The 17,320-nt window shown below is 36.4% G+C and overlaps 1 protein-coding gene across 5 annotated transcripts in view; it reads right to left on the bottom strand.

Annotated features, from left to right (window-relative positions):
- The window catches only part of FAM155A (family with sequence similarity 155 member A), a 557,048-nt gene extending 552,490 nt beyond the window's left edge, over nt 1-4,558 (bottom strand). For all 5 annotated transcript variants that reach the window (XM_006909373.3, XM_025045000.1, XM_025044999.1 and 2 more), the window contains exon 1: nt 3,504-4,558. In XM_006909373.3, coding sequence (XP_006909435.1) covers nt 3,504-4,427 — 924 coding nt within the window. In that variant the 5' untranslated portion in view covers nt 4,428-4,558. The remainder of the gene's footprint in view (nt 1-3,503) is intronic.
- Nucleotides 4,559-17,320: the final 12,762 nt, after the last annotated feature.

Genomic DNA, 17,320 nt, shown 5'->3' with positions numbered 1-17,320 from the left:
AATATCCCAGTTTTATAATATATATTTCAAGTATGCTCAGGAGCTAAAGAACATATTTAAGAGAAAACTTTTGTTTAATTAAAAAAAATCAAGAATGTTAATAACATACATATGTAATTTTGTAGCTTAGAATATTGTATATTTAAATATTACCAGCCAACTAGATGATTATTACAAATTTGTCAGATTCTCATTATACATCAAAAATATTATTTTAAATAACACTACAAACTACAGAGAAGAATTATCATAATAAACTCTGCTCCTTGAATTATGTAATATAGCAGTTTGAATGCTATAGCATAGATATATGAAACAGTTAATTTTTTATTTTCCCAGAAATTACTTCCCAGAAATATATATATTCACTTTTTAAAAATTTAGCCAGTTATTTCTCAGAACATTAAAAAGCATTCTTGGGTACAAATTATTTCTATTATGTGTTGCAATACAAACATTTACTAAAGTAAATCCAGGGTGTATTTGATCTCCAATTACTACGGACTCAAGGAACTATGATTGTATTAGAGCAATACTAAACGAGTTTATTTTATTTTATTTTATTTTATTTTATTTTATTTATTTTATTTTATTTTAGCACAAAGGGTCAAAAAGCCCTTTTAAAAAAAGTTATACAAAAAGTAAATTTACTTTATTTTCATATGTGTATGGAATGTGGCTTTTTTATATGGAGAGAGTATAAAACTAGAAGGTAATATGTCCTAACTTTTAAAGTTAGAAATCATTGCATTAATCTAATCATATATGGGTATGATAAAGTTAATATGTTTCCCCTAAAATATAAATTTCAATAATTTGTATAATTAATGTGGCTAAATGTATTCTTTCTATAGCTTTATAAGTATATTTATAAACTATTAAATTGGATTTCCTTATGAATATGTCACCAATTCCAGAAATATAATGCATTTACTTTTAACATAGCCTAGGTCTTTGTGGATACTTTAAAATACTGAAAATTTTGCATAGAATATATATCTTGAACAGAGTCTCTGATGATAGTCATGGTTTAATAATTACAAGTATGTCTGAAATAAGTAAAATGTTTACAAAGAAACTCAGACACATCCTTCAAAGACTACAAGTAACATTTTAAGCCATGTAATATAATTTGTATATTGATGTGTTTGTAGCTTTTGTAGAATCCTAAAGAAATTATATATTAAACTAAAGAACTAACCAATCAATTTGTAAGTGATCAGCCAGAACACCTGCACCTTAAATTTGAAAATGTAATTTTTTGAAAACAATTATTGTGAAATAAATGTTTGAAACTGACAAACAAAAACCACACAATCATGAAGTAGCTACAAGACATCGCAGATACAAATTCTGTGTTGTGGTGATGAGAAACTCAGAAGGCTGTATTTGCTTTCCAATGTGAAGAAGAAACGGTTCTAAAAAGGAGTTAAGATTTTTATAATGTGCTTTTGTCTACTTTTGTAATGTGCTTTTTTGGTCTACTTTGTACAAAAATACAAGCCAGAAGTAGTTCCATAACATTACAAATTAGTTTAACCTACATACATCTTACAACTATGATAACATAAATATAAAGTTGAGAATTATTCCAGGCCAAGGGGAAAATAAACATCTACTTATATTTAAAATTTGGATATTTGAACAAAGATGTACTTGACATGCTTATTTAAAAATATGCAGTAAGTCTATTGACAACGCGGACTATCTTTTAAATACTGAACCAATGCAAACTGGAATTACTAGAAATTTCTATGAGAATTATATCCAGAAAAGCAGGTAGATTCAAACTATTACAAGGTACCGCTTTTAAAAATAGTACACTGAAACCCTTGCAACCTTTTTATTAGTAGTAAAATTTGCAGACATCAGTATCCATATTTTTCCAATGCAACATATCTTGTCAAAATAAATAACTATGCAATAAATACACTAGCCATTCATTATTAACCTCTAAATAAAGAATAAATTTAATCTCCAGGTGTTAATTATAATGGTGTGGTTAAGAAAAGTATGCAGGAAATTTTAAGATCCATTTATCTAACAAAGCAGCATTCTAAATTAATGTTGTAATCTCAGTATTATTCTTTTCAAAGAACTGTTTCTGGTCTTAAAAAATGTTGACAAAGCAAGTTTGGTTTGAGTTTAGCTTTATTGTCAAAAGCACAGCTAGTCAATCGAAAGTAAAATAAGACCTTGAATTATGCTCATTTTATATAGATATCCTTTAGTCCAGTTCTCTTGTCTAAGCATCACAAAGTCTTTTGATTCATACTGCCTTGATTATACTTCCCCAACAAAGCAAGTGAGGTAGAAGGGGAACAGTTCTGTTCCTGTGTGGTATTGGGAGAGTAGAGAAGAGAAAGGAGAAGAGAGAATGTGGTGTATTATTCTTTTTTAAAAGAAATACTTTTTGTTGTGTTGTTTAAGAAATTACTATTGGAACAAAACATTAAGGCTTACTGAGATTCTGTCATCATTTCTTCCCTACCAAAAGGTCACTGCAGTATCTTCATCTTCAACAGAGCTCTGGGGCAAATCTTGTTTCAGCACCACGGATAGTAACACTTCTACTGTGACATGCACCCATGGATTCACTGGCCATTTCTTAAGAAATTTACACTTCTCCTTTGTCAATCAGCAAGGGTTACATCCATTATTGCATTAAACAGGAAGAGGTTGAATATGATACACATTATTAAAGAGTTTAGTGTTTTTCATTCATAGTATCAAGCATTTGCCATTTAGTACTTATGGAGAGAATTCTGAAAATTCAAGTTAATTACATAAGGTGTCTGATAAAACCTAACACTGATCATCTATCACTAGATACTTAAATAAACCTTTCCACTCACATTAAATCTCAGATCAATAATTATACAAATGTCTAAGAGAAAACAGAAAACTTATGGTAAGTATACTTAAATAGGCCTCTAGACTTTCCCAACAACTAGAACTATCCCTGCAAAACTGGTAAAATGCTGTTTTGTTCTTCTTACATAAACAACTACAAATACTTTCTCTGTGCCTCGTGTCAACCAACTTAATGATTCACTATCATAGAGTTCATGTTTACAAGTCCATAGGCCAAACCATACATGCTTGTCTCTGACCCTTCTTATTTTAGATGGGGTCATCAGGATGCAGTCCCATCACTGTCTTCCTAACAAGCTGCATTTAAATGTCATTTTTTTAAAAAGGTGACAGAGTTTGAACCAATTGCATATCTGTAGGAGATAGTTAAAGCCCTAGCTTTATTAAGACAAGGTCTTCCCCTATCAAAAGATTCCCAAAAGAAGGCACCAGACTACCAGCAATCCGCGAGGTATTCCCAACTCAAGCAGCAAGTCAAGCTCTTATAACCACAAAAACGATGATTTAAGTTAACAAAAACAGACCCCACCCCCGCAAAACTGTTTAAAAACTCTTAAAAGACACCCCAGCCAAGCAAACAGATAGAAAAGCACAAAAAGGGCAGAAAAAAAAAAATCCACTGTTCCTACCTTACAGTCTTCAGGACACGATTTTACCGAGTACTCCTCCGATTGTAAATATTTATGGAGCACACTTTCAAACTCTTCGTATTTCTCCTGAGCGTGATGGTCGTAGTCTTGATAAGCCTCGATGCATTGCCTGCAAGTGGTCATCTCGCCGCCCTCCTTGAGCACCACATCCAGACTACAGTTCAAAGTGTTGGGACTTGACAACCCCGAAAACAACTCCCAAAGTGTGTAAGAATTACAAAACGAAAGGTAAAAATCCGACAAGTTCCAGAGCGGAGTTGGATGCGTCCCCCTCACCTGCTGCTCCTCCCCCCCAGCCGCCACCCCCCGACTCCAGTTCCTGGCGCACACGGCGTCCGCACTCTCCACCGTGAAGCACTGGCCCGAGGAGGCGCCCTGGGGGTAACAAGTCTCCAGGCGCCACACGGGTTTGGCAGAGTTTCCTAGAAAAAGAGCCTTGCTCCGGTTGTTTTTGCCTCGGTTGCCCTTGCCGCCGCCGCCGTCTCCCGGGGAGGGGGGCAGGGTGGGGGACGAGGAGGCGGAGAGGAGTCTGTGTGCCTGGGCGGCGGGCGAGGACTCCCCCATGCTCGCCAGGAGCGCGGGCCAGGAGGGCTCCTGCTGCCGCTGCCGCTGCTGCTGCTGCTGCTGCTGCCGCTGCCGCTGCTGCTGCTGCCGCTGATGTTGCTGCTGTTGCTGCTGATGCTGATGCTGCTCCTTGTCCCGGGTCCGGGTCAGCTTGGCCTCGGCGCAGAACCACAAGTGATCAGAGAGCAGGACTGTGAAAAACAAGAGAGATGCCAGAGACAGTCGCCATTTCTGAGCCCTCTCTGAATCGATGAACGGTTTCTCGTTCTCCCGGGGTGCTGCCAACCAGATTTTTAAGCCGTCGTCATACTGCCGACACATCCAAGCACCCCTGGTCATATTTTGGGAACGCACAGCCCTGGCCGACTCCACCGTGAGGGCTCCTGTGCCGGTGTCACCACAATATGCATTGACTTAAAGGGTTTAATTTCCTTATCCCCTCCTCCCGTTTCTTCTATCTCTCTCTCTCCCTCTCCCCCTCTCCCTCTCTCTCTCCCTCTCTTTTCTCTCTTTCTCTCTCTCTCTCCTTTTTTGCCTACATAAATATTACCAGGCTTTGGAGGAAGATCTGACTTGCGTCCGACCTAATCATCAGCCGACCCCATCCTCTGTAGAGTGGGAAACAATAATGCAGAGAGAGAAAGAGAGGGAGAGGGAGAGAGAGAGAGGCAGTCGGAGGAGGCTGGGACTGGCGGCCGGTGGTGAGCTGAGTGCAGGAGGTGATGGTGGAGGTGGCAGGGTGGCTGGCGCTGCTCCTCTCACCCAGGCATTGTCAGAGCGCGGGTCCCCATGGCCCTGCTGAGGACAGCCGGCTCTCCCCTGCCAGGGGCATGCCACGTCTCCGCTGCCCACTGATAGCGACCAGAGTGCTTCCTCAGCGTCTCTCCTCCTCCTCCTCCGCTTCTCCTTTTGCTCCTTCCTTTCCTTCTTTCTCTCCTCCTCCTCCTGCTCCTACTTCTCGCTGTCTCTCCCCGAGTCCGAAGCTTGGGCAGCCGCCGCCGACAGGGCTCTCCCTCCCCCCCCCCCCCCCCCCCGCGCTCTAACTGCCGCCGCCGCCGCTGCCGCAGGTCTGCCCGCGGGCGCCGCCGCCGCCGGGCTCCGACTGCTGACACCGCCTCCCCCGGACCTCGGGGCCGAATCGCCTGGGCTGGGCCTCCCGAGAACCACAGTCATCTTCAGTCCCCAGCTAAGTTGCCGCCATCTTCGTCCTGGAGAAACACTTTTTTGGGGGGAGCGCTGGCTTTTGCGTCATCTCCTCCCGCGCCGAGATCTCTCCATCCTGGCGCAGTGGCACCGGGCTTGGCCCGGGCAGAGGAGGAGGGCGAGGACGCGCGGGGGCCGGGGGAGGGAGGGTGCGGCTGTGCCCGCGGGCCCCGCTTGGGCTTCTGGGCTCTGGCGCTTGCTCCTTCCTTTCGTCCCCTGCACCCACCTTTCGGCTTTTTCTTTCAGTTAGCACTGACAAAAGTCAGAATGCGGATGCCCGACTGAGGATGCCAGCTAATTTCTTCAGCATCTCCCACTCCCTCTCTGCCTTTGGAAAAAGTCCGAGTTGCAGGCAGTCGGTTCCCGGTTGCTAAACGGGAGAGGGTCCAGGTATTGCCCTCTTAACTAAGTAATGATAGTCTTCAAATGAAACGTTGGAGGATAGGGGAGTAAACACAAATTAGCTAGAGGAGAGAGGAGGTGACATCTGGTCTCTTTCCATGTGCCTTGGGATCTCTAGACAACTAGAGAACAACTACCAGTGCGTTAAATTATTTTGTCAAATGAGTTTAGTGCTGTATATAGAGGGGATGGTGTGTCTGTATCTATATCTATATATGTCTCTGTATTACTGCGATGTCTTTCATATTCAAAAGTAAATGATTAGAAGTGGCCTCATATAGTCAGGAGGGGGGGAAAAAAAACGGTAAGACTTCGGATACCAGGGGTCACTGCCTAGCCCTCTGCTCCGAGTTCAACATCTTGACTTTGGAAGATTCCTCCTCCAATCTGGAGCACCCCAAGCTGCTTTGACTCTGACTCTGACGGCCTGCGCCCCAGCGCCCACCAAGTTAGACTTTGCTCTCGCCCAGGACTTCCGCAGCAGCGGGTCATCCGGCTGCCAGGGTGGCAGCTGCTGCAGTCCAAGTCTCTGGTGCCCCTTAGCGTCGGTTCTCAGAGTTCCGAGAAAGCGACAGACGAGTTGGGAAACCCTAGAGTCCTCACGATCCCTGCTCGTGGACAAACATTAGTCTGGTTTTATCTGAGGACTCTGCCCACTCATCCCCTCACTCCCACCCGCGCCACGGGAGCTAATGACTGCGCCGGTGCCAGGCACCTCGGGTTCGCGCAACGAGAGCCCAGCCTTGTCCGGAGCTCTCTCTGGCGGTCGCCTAGGAAAGCGGTTTGTTCCACCTTACAATCAGTGTCACCCTCCTTCTCTGCTTTCTAATGACCCTAATACTCTGTGGGGAGCACAGTCACATCGCATCGGCAGTATTAAGGTGTCAACGTTCTAAGTAAATACCTTGAGAAACCAAAGGAGTGGATCATCCGTATTCGTTTTCTAGAGGCTCTGTGGGTTTTGGGATGCCAGAGAAGTGGGTATTTTTTAAATGGCAAGTTGTAAAACATAATGGGCAGGATTCAACCAATTAGTTCTCTCCGCGTCATAATAAGTTATAAAATACATTTTACCCATGTAAATTCTAAGTTCCTAAAAAAGAAGTGAATATCAAAGCTTGGGGCAGTTGACGGCTGGTTGATCTGTCATGTAATGTTTTAAAAGACCGTTTGTGTAATGTACCATTCTAGCACTTTGGATTTCAACGTGTTGATTTTTTAACTACATAAAATATCTAGAAATTAACAGATATAATTTCTATGGCAAGTTTATCCTTATCATAAAACATCTTTAAATAAGCAATTATTGAAGTTCTGTTGAAAACCTTTTAAAATTTTCTGAGTTTTGTATCTGAACCTAGTTTAAGCTGAAGAGATAGCCTTTCAATTCCTCTCTTTTGATAGTTTATTTTGACATTAAATAAAATGTTGTTTTTCTCAACCAGTGATGTAGATAAAGACATCCTTTGAAAAAAAATCCATCAAAATTTTAGAAACATTGTTTTTTCTTCTACCCTCTTACCATGATTACTCTTAAGTTTAAAACTTCAAACAAATTAGATTTAAATACAACATAATGTCTGCTTGTATACATAGTAAGTATAAGATATGGCATTTTCTATTGTATAAATAAAAATACGTGGAAGATAGGATCAGCTGCATTTGTATTTCTCAATAAAAGACTTTGTAGAACATGAAAGTGAGCATATAATATCTAAATAAAAGTGAGCATATAATATCTGAAATAATTATCTCTCCCTTTTGTTTTGAACCTATTAGATCTTTGTGACAAAATATAGATGAGATGTAATAATCCAAGGACTTTCTTTTTATAAACTCAGGGTGGGGATTTTTTTTGTCCTAAAAAATTTTTTTAAGGAATTTTTATTTCTTATCTCTGTTATTTATCTATTTTTCAATCTATCCTTATCTCTATCTCTAGATTTAGTTATTTAATACTTAGTTACAAGATTTAATTTTATAGTTCTTTCTCTTATCCATGATTTAATTTTTTTCTTTGCCCTGTTTCTTCCTAATTCAAAGATTTTGCCTGGACAGGTTTATATGTCTCTTGATCTCTCTTGTGTAAGACAGAAAGCTCAGAAAATCATCGGCTAGGGAAGCCCACAGGGTGCCCCTGAGCTGAGACACTCACACAGAAAGGTCACAGGCAGATGAGACCGAGTTTCAGAACACAAAGGTGATCTGAGGGCGACTGGATTTTTAACAGGAAAAGGGAAAATCCACCAGAGCCTTTCTGCTACTCCAAAGGGAGAAAGATGAGCAAAGTGGCTGAAATACCTAAGTAGATGGCCACTTCTCACTGTGCACCGCCCAACCATCACACAGCCTGGGCTCCTTTGCACACCATGTGACTCCAACCCTGGCAGTTTGGACGTTCAGCTCGAGTCAAAACTGCTTCTGTTCACAACGATTAATAATACCTCGGCTAAATATAAAGAAGACTTTAAATTCTTCGAAGGGAAAAAAAGGCAGTTCTGCTGAAATAAACTACCATATTTGTTCTTAAAATATATTCTTTTATTCTCCTATGTCAAGTATACTATAATTTTTGACAAACTCCCTTTTCCTACCCCACCACTCTATGTTTACTTTCAAGTTCAAATTTCATGTCCACTAGCCTACAGTTGTGCTGTCTGTTCAGTGCTCTTGCTATTGAAGATGGTTCATTATAACTCCTAGGGGATGGTTTAAAGCTAAGGACCAACAGAGCTACTGGGATCAAAGTATTTGCAATTACTCTAGACAGTGTTTCTCAGCATCACCTCTGTTGACATTTAGGGTCAGATAATTCTTTGTCGTGAGAGTGTGTCCTACACTTTGCATGAGATTCAACTGCCTCTCTAGCCTCTACTCACAAGACTCCAGTAGCACAACTACCTCTCCCAAGTTTTGACAACTAAAAATATCACAAAACATTGCCAGATGTCCCCTGGAAGCAAGCTCGCTCATTCAGAGAACCACTGCTCTAGAAACATCTTGAAGCAGTAGTAGCTACTTAATTCATATCTACATGAGAAAAATTCTGGCATCAGAAATGAAGTTATAACTTTTTCTTTAATTCAGAGAATTTATATTCTAAGAACTCTTCACCTAGAATTGCTATCTCAGCATACATCTCTTGTTATAGAATATTTTTAAAAGACTACAAAGTATTGAAAGTCCCTTAACCTCTCTGCCCAATACAAAGTTAAGGGGAAAATTAACAATTACTATTTAAATATGATTAATGTCAGAATTTTTCTCCATAACGCAAATGAAAATATTATTTATTAACCAGATTGTTTATTAATCAGGCAACTATCTGTGCTTTATATGTGGATCCTTGATCACAACATATCAGAAACTAAACTAAATATATGCATCTGTTCATATATATACATATATATAATTATTTCTATTATACAAGTACTGTATATAAGTATTATACAAGAAAATTATAGAAAACAAATAAACAATTTAAAAAGTCATAAGTAATCCCAACATATGTAGTCACTATTTCCATTTTGTAGTATCTCTCTAACATTTATATTATAAATCTCTCTGTTTTGTGACATTTACTAAACCAGATTTTTTTAATGATTGAAGTATGAAATTTGATAGCACACATATCCACATTTATTAGATAATAATGCAATTTTCCTTTCATTATTGCATTATTAATTTTAATCAGAGATACGCAAATTCTAATGGTGTCTCAGAACATTAGCATATTGCTCTCTTTCTCATTCTCTCTCTGCATGTAATTTAATCAGAAAGAGTCTTAGGAAATGAGGAAAATTAGAAAAATGAACGATATATAAAATTAAAGGTTTATTATTATCAAAGAAAAAAAAGCAAAGCTGGATTCTGTTTTTTTTAATCTTATTATTATTCATATCTAGTCAAATTATGTCTCACAAAATATTTCAATGATGTTTAGTAAAAGTAACATATTACATTAAAATAAGTATTTTATCTGATTTTTTCATAATTAGAGGAATAATACTCTCCACAATAGACTACAGTTAATTTTTTGTTTTTAAATAATCTGGACCTTGCCTTCCTCTAGTAGGTCTCATGAATTAGAATGTTTTAAAATAAGACAGCGTGAAGGATATGGGCCCTCTGAAAGTAAATTGTCAACAACCAGTCTACTTGCTCTATGTTGGTTCTAGGGTGAACCATGGAGAGTCTGATATGAAAGACCATGTCTGGCCTCTTGAAGCTTAGTTAAGGGAAAAAGAAATTAACTAGGCCATCAAACAGAATACAGTGGGAAATGCTGGAAGATTAGCAGTTTAGGAGACTTGAGATGAGGACTGAACTACAATTTGATTTTGAGAGAGACCAGAAAAGGAAGGTATTAAGGGCATTGAGTAACATTACAAAAGATTCTTAAAGAAGATCCCCAGTTTTCAAGAACTCTGGCACGTGAAGGAGCCCAGGGCACTGGAGGATCTATGGGAAAGTGGGCTGTACTGGAGTGGAGGGAACACATGGGGAATCAGCATGGAAGAAACTAGAGAGAATGGGTAGGGCTCCATCATGAATGATACTGCATAATAAGTGAAGGAAATCAGCTCTGCTGTAGGCGGTTAGAATTCATTGAGGAAATTTAGATAGTGATTTAAAAGTTCATTTTCATTAAAATCACTGTTCACTAAAATCAAAATGAGAAATACGTTTGAAGAAGGTGTTAACCAGATTAGTAAATGTTGATTCTTGTTAGCTTATCAGCTCAAATGTAGCACAGTAGAAAAGAAGAGCAAATAGTTTGGCTGGAATGTAGGTTTCATTTATCAGAAAAAGCAGGCTGTGGAGTCTAGAAACTCCTACGTAGATTTTACCTAAGAGTGTGACTAATGGCATAGAGTAGTTTAATGGCACAGGCACATTTCAAAAAGCTACTGAATTGTACACAGTTGCAAATACATTCCATTGAGGGATATGATGATGGGATGTATTTACTGTTGTATTATTGTTCAACATGTCATTTTACACTTATATCCTTTAAAGAATTCAAAGTTCTTAAGTTATTTGATTATTTTTCCTGGGAATCTGTATTTTTATTCATATTTAAATGGCTAGATTTGTTATGCATTAGAAGGTAGTTTTCTTACTTTGCTTTTACATTATAAAAACAATAAAATGTTTGTTGTCTTCTCAAAAATTTATCCTTACCTACTAGAGTTAACATCTGCCAAATAATTTTACCACAATGCACTACTTGAATATATCTACTTCATAAATTAAATATGTAACAATCTTGAGGTATTTTCTTATATCTTTATACTTTAAATGTCTTCTGGATGCATAAAAATAGGCACATCCTCATTGTTATTATACACTGTTTATGTGCCATATATAAGTGGAGCGAGGTTACAATCTTATATACCTTTTAATCTAGAAAAGAGAATTTGTGCTTTCAGAATTCATAGATAATATCCAAATTCTTAACCAGTATATTTCTAATAAATGGAGCTAATAAAGAGTAGCTTAAATTTATTTATAAAGTAAATAAAATTAAACCTTTAGCTTTTAAGTCCTCTATAACTTGCTAATATAAACCTTTCTTTAAAGATAAAACCAATTCTAGCACTATCAGATACCTGAGGGCTCTAATTAATTACTTACAATGGTAAATATATCAGAGTCTCTCTGTAACTTCGATTGACCTTGACTTGATTGGGTTGGTTGGGCAGAACTAGAACTTGCTCTCTATCTGTGTACTTCCAATGTGCTATAGCTCAGAGGTTTTCAAACATTGGTGAGCAGAGAATCAAATCTGAGCTTAGTAAACTTAGGCACCTCCCCATAGATCTGCTTCAGTAGGACTAGAGGTCAGAGGAAACTGCATTCCTAACAAGTTCCTCTTGTTAACTTTGTATGAACAATAAAACCTGCTATGCATGGTAATAGTCCTGCTGGATAGAGTGGCCAGTGATAGTCAAATGAGGGTACATTCCCTAAATTTTAAACCAATTCAAGATTCATCTGTAGGAGAATGTAGTGTTAAATAATATTATTTGTGATTAAAAGCACATACAGAGTTAAATGTATGAACACTTTCCATAGAATGCAAATATAGTTCATCACACATAGCAGTAAAAATCTACAACATCATTATCACAGTAATTATTATTTGCCAAATACTGTTCTGAGTATGGGTGTAAATACACAGTTTTCAAGTAAAAAAATAACAAAGGAAAAACATTTTTTTCAAGATACATCATCATAGAACTATCCAAGTGCTGCTTGTCAAGTAGAGATAGAGTGAAGTTGATGGTGACAGTGGCTCTAGTGGTGATGACGGTTCTGATACCAAATACAGAGTTTGAATACTATTGTTTCATGGCATGTGAGAGTATAAAAAAGATGTTTCAAAATTAATATATTACTTTAGGTGCTACTTTCAATAAGTGTGTACTTAAATGAATGAACAAAGTGTCAGTATACATTAGCTATTTAATTTCATTTTCATCCTTAAATTTAATAAATACAAACTTACAGAAGCCTTTTTGAAATAAGCTTCTGATTCATCAAAATGGACAGGCTTTAGAAATATTTTATTTGTATTTGCCTTATATTTGGACACAAATATGGTTTGTTTAATACAATTTCAATAAAAATAGAAATTTTTTTTGTAGAACCTGACAAGTTATAGAGATTATTTGGAATCATGAATAGATATTAGAATGAAGCTTTCCTGAATGTGCTCTGCTCCTGCAATATCTTGCAGTTGTCATAGGAACATCTGTCTCATCTTCAGCTGACCTTCATGGTGTTTCATTTTAGGACTAACAAGAAAGCACACAAGACCAAGAAGAATGGCTACTTGAGAGAGATAAGGCCATATTTTGAATCTCTCAGAGAAACCACAGCAGGGAAGCCCAGAAGCCAGCAGAGAAATGGAAAGACAAAAGGGAATGTATTCAAATTCAAAAAAGTTTACAAGGAGAAAGATTAAAATAATCCCGTTAACATAGTGAAAACACACCAGACACGTAGGCACGATGTGGATGGAGACTGAAGTCTAATATTTTATATCGATCTAGAAGAATTAAGAAAACAATAAAAGCTTTGAAATAACCAATCAAAACTAACAAAGTTCAGAAATGGGGTAGCTAAGCCAAACTTATATTATTGAATTATTTTGTAAACAAGTTCTGAAAAAATTGTTCCCCTTTTGTTCAAAATTGGTTGGAAATCTTTAATCCAAGCACTCAGTGAATACAGCACTAAGAAACTTCAGCTTTTGAATAACTGGATGAAGAGCAATTATTGAAAACAGACCTTGCAAGCAAGAAGACATTGAAAATTATCTTGACAAAAGCAAGAGAGGAAGTGAACAAATCAAAGAATGAGAGCTCAGATGGTGTTCAGAATTTAATTCTGAACTTCTAGAAGTGTGATTTGGAATATCTTGGACTGTGAGAAGAATTTTTGATGAAGTTCCTATTTTAATTGGATAAATTTATGTTCTGACTGGGACAAAATGAAACAGAAAGGCCTATGATTTTCCAGCATATATATTTGGTTAAATATTCAAAAGAATCATAATAGAATGAACTGATTTAAAATAATTTTTTTCGTATAAATTTTTTTCCAGAGACAGAAGATTGGAATAAATAGTAAAAGACAGTATCTGGAAAATATTTTGGTAAAATAATTACACATTTAACATTTTTTAAACAGATAAGAAAATCCTCCAGTTAGCAGAATTTGCTCTGAACTTAGCAGGTAACCTAAAACTTGAAAGGAATATTTTCTCAAAAACTGTTGGGGTTACATAGAAAAATCAATCAAAGATCTCATTAAATATAAAGTTATTAATCACAAATTAATTTTTTTAAGATTCCAGTCAATCTTGTAACAAATTATATACAAGATCACATTGGAAAAAAAAAAAATTTCTGAAAAATACCAGTCACAGCTTATAAGAATCAGATGTGGGTAAGAAATGACTCTGAGTATTACCAAGATTAATTATTTCACTTTTATTATCACTTAATACTGAGAGTGAAAACAGATTTTAAAGATTTGCTTTAATATATACACTGCTGCTATAAACTAAAGGTTTGTGTCCCACGCAAATTCATATGTTGAAAACTAATTCTCAATGTAATAGTATTTGGAGGGTCTCTGGGATGTTATTCGATCATGAGGGTGAACTCCACATGATAGGATTAATGTTCTTATGAAAATGGCTCCAGAGAGCTCCTTCAGCACTTCTGCCATGTGAGAACACAGAAAATAGCAGTTTCTGGACCAGGGAGCTGCTCTCAGCAGACTCCCAATCTGCTGGCGCCCTGCTTTTGTGCTTCTCAGAATCCAGCACAATGAGAAATAAATGTTTGTTGTTTATAAGCCACCTAGGATATGGCATTTTGTTACAGCACCTGGAACAGACTAAAACAATGTATACATTGTAAAAAATATATTATTTTATTTTTCAGAAATAATTTGATTTAAAAAATCATATTGAATAGGACTTTCCATAGCTTCAACCAATATAATAAAATTGAGTTACCTATGAATAAGTAAATATTTTTAAAATTTATATAATTTTATTTTTGGTGCCTTCTTTCATCCTCATAACTGTCCCAGTTTGGAAAGTAAGTTATAATTAACCTATAGTAAGTAATATGGTGTAGTATTGGATGACAAACATATTCATAAAGACCAATGGATGGGATGGAAGATACAGAAGCAGAAAGATATATTTCCTATGTGGATGCTTGGTTTACGAGAAACAGCCATACAAGGTAGTCGAAAATTTTTCAATATACATTTTGATAATTGATATCAGTACATGGTTATGAGATAATTGTATTAACATGTGGAAAAAGTGAATATCAACTCTAATCTTATAAAAAATCAACTGTGAGTTGATTAAAATAAGCTGTAAAAGGGAAAGTTATAAAACTAAGAACATAGAAAAATAACTTCATTACTTAAAGATAGGAAGTAATTGTTTAAGTAAGACACAAGAAATACTACCCATAATTTACATTATTTAGGTATCAATGGATTAGTATCATAATATATAAAAACTACTTAAAACTTGAGACAGAGAAAGAAAGAGAGAGAGAGAGAATAAGAGAGAGATGGAGAGAGAGAGAACATAGACAAGAAAGACATAAAACCCAAAACCAATGTGCAAAAGTGTAAAGAGGTACTTCAGAACAAAAGAAAATTCGCTTGGTTAATAAACATGTGATAAGGTGCTTAATCTCACTTATCAGAAAAATACAAAGGAAAATGACAATTTCAAACAATTACATATCAACAAATTGATAAAAACTGTTTTTACTTTTTTCTAAATCTGACAATATCAAGTGGAGTGAACATATAAAGCAACAGGAATTCTCATACATTTTTGGTAGGAACATACAGTGATACAAATAATTCAGATGACAGTTAGGCCTATCTTCTAAATGTAAAAACATGCATATTTGGTGACCCAGAAATTCAGTTATAGATATATGTGCTAGAGAAATGTGTGCCCTTCATATAAGATATACTCATATTATCAATTTTTTTTTTGTAGTTTCCTTGGGCTGTAAACAACAAAAACAAAAAATGTCCCATCTTCACTATAATGGATAAAGTGTGATCTATTCATAAATTAGAATATAATACATTAATGACAATGAATATACCACAACTGCAATGAATATTTTTCATGAACCATGCAAGTATAATATTGAGCTATAGAAGCCAGTTAAAGTATTGTCTGCTATTTAATACTATTTAAGTAAGATTCAAAAACAGACAAAGCCATGGTACATTGTTCAGGGAAGCATATAAGTGGTAAAATTATAAAGAAATATAGTAACTAGATAGTAGTTATCTCAAGTGGGAAAAAAGGAAGGCCCACTCACCCTTCATTCTCATTCCAACATAAACTCTTTTGTATCCTCCATAGCTGAGCTTGGAATCCAGGCCTTCTCAACCAGTATCACATCTGATTAAAGGAAGTGATTGTTTAATAGATAGGCCTAAACTTCAAAGAACCAATGAGGTTCAATCTTAGGATTTTTTTAGAACTTCTGGGAAAAAAGAGCAGTACATAAGCATGGATCTGCTGGTGACCACATTGCCATAGTAAGAAAAATGACGGTGTGATAGGAGACCCAAAGAGAGGAAAACAGAGCTAGAAATAGAAAATGTGTGACTGTGTGTTCAGGAGATCATGATTTTTGAATCTGAATTAGACAAAATAAAACCTATATCTGTAATTGACTGTTATTTGAGCTAGTAAATTGACTTTTTGCTTAGGAGCGTTTGAAATGATTTTTCTGTTCCTTGCAGCTAAGAGATCTAACACTCTGTAAGTCATCAAACTGTGACATCTCACAATTACATCTTCTAGTATGTACATCTGACTACTTCTCACACTTGCATGTGATACACAATTAATTAAAGCCAAATCATTTGTATTTGAAATGCAGGCAGCAAAGATGGTCTTAAACCCAGTTGTTTTCCTTTAAGCATCATCTAACCCTTTGGCACTAGTTTCTGGTTCCTGCGATCACCCACACAAGTCTCATCATACACTGTCATGACCTTCCCTTATTTTACTACTTGAAGCATAACAAACACAAACATCACATATTTAGTGAAGTTTTTGATCATACTTAGGTTTAAAACTATCTTCATAGAGCCACTTGCCCAATGATATATCCAATAAGGGATTAATATCCAAAATATATAGGAATACATATAACTTAATACCAAAAAGACAAACGACCCAATTAGAAAATGGACAGAGGACCTGAATAGACATTTCTCCAAAGAGGACATACAGATGGCTAAGAGACATATGAAAAGATGCTCAATGTCTCTAATCAACACAGAAATGCAAAATAAAACCACAATGAGATATCACCTCACACCTGTCAAAATGGCTATCATCAAAAAATTAACAAACATCAACTATTGACAAGAATGTGGAGAAAAGGGAACTCTCATGCACTATTGGTAAGATTAAATTGGTTCAGTTACTATGAAAAAGAGTGTGGAGATTTCTCAAAAAATTAAAAATATAACTACCATATGACTCAGCAATCTCACTTCTATTTATCTGAAAAAATCCAAAACACTAATTTAAAAAGATATATACATCCCTATGTTCATTGAAGCATTATTTACAATAGCAAAGATTAGAAGCAACCTAGGTGTCCATCAATAGATGAATGGATAAAGAAAATGTGATACATATATACAATGAAATATTATTGGGCATAAAAAAGAATGAAATCCTAATTTAGTAATCGGGGAGATTACTTTGTAGATTATATACTATACAGTACACCTGAAACTAATATAATATTTATTGTCAAGTGTAATTGAATTTTAATTAACAATTTAAAACAAAAAAAATAAATTTGTAAAGAAAAAAAAATCTGTCTTCACATTAGTGAGTCATCGAAAGTTAATTTAGCTCAAGTTAATGGACATACAATGTCCTCATCTATAAAACTGGCATTAATAGTATTTGCTCATAAAGTCGTTGTGAGAACTAAACAAAATATATGCAGAAGCTTGTGGTAAAGTGCTTAAAAGTGCCTATTCTGGGCCAGTCAGTGTGTGTTCAGACCCTGGCTGTGTCTCTACCAGCC

This window comes from Pteropus alecto, unplaced genomic scaffold (assembly GCF_000325575.1).
Source record: "Pteropus alecto unplaced genomic scaffold, ASM32557v1 scaffold13, whole genome shotgun sequence".
Lineage (NCBI taxonomy): Eukaryota > Metazoa > Chordata > Mammalia > Chiroptera > Pteropodidae > Pteropus > Pteropus alecto.
The sequence above is the reverse complement of the archived record's forward strand: the minus strand, read 5'-3'. Positions and strand labels throughout refer to the sequence as shown.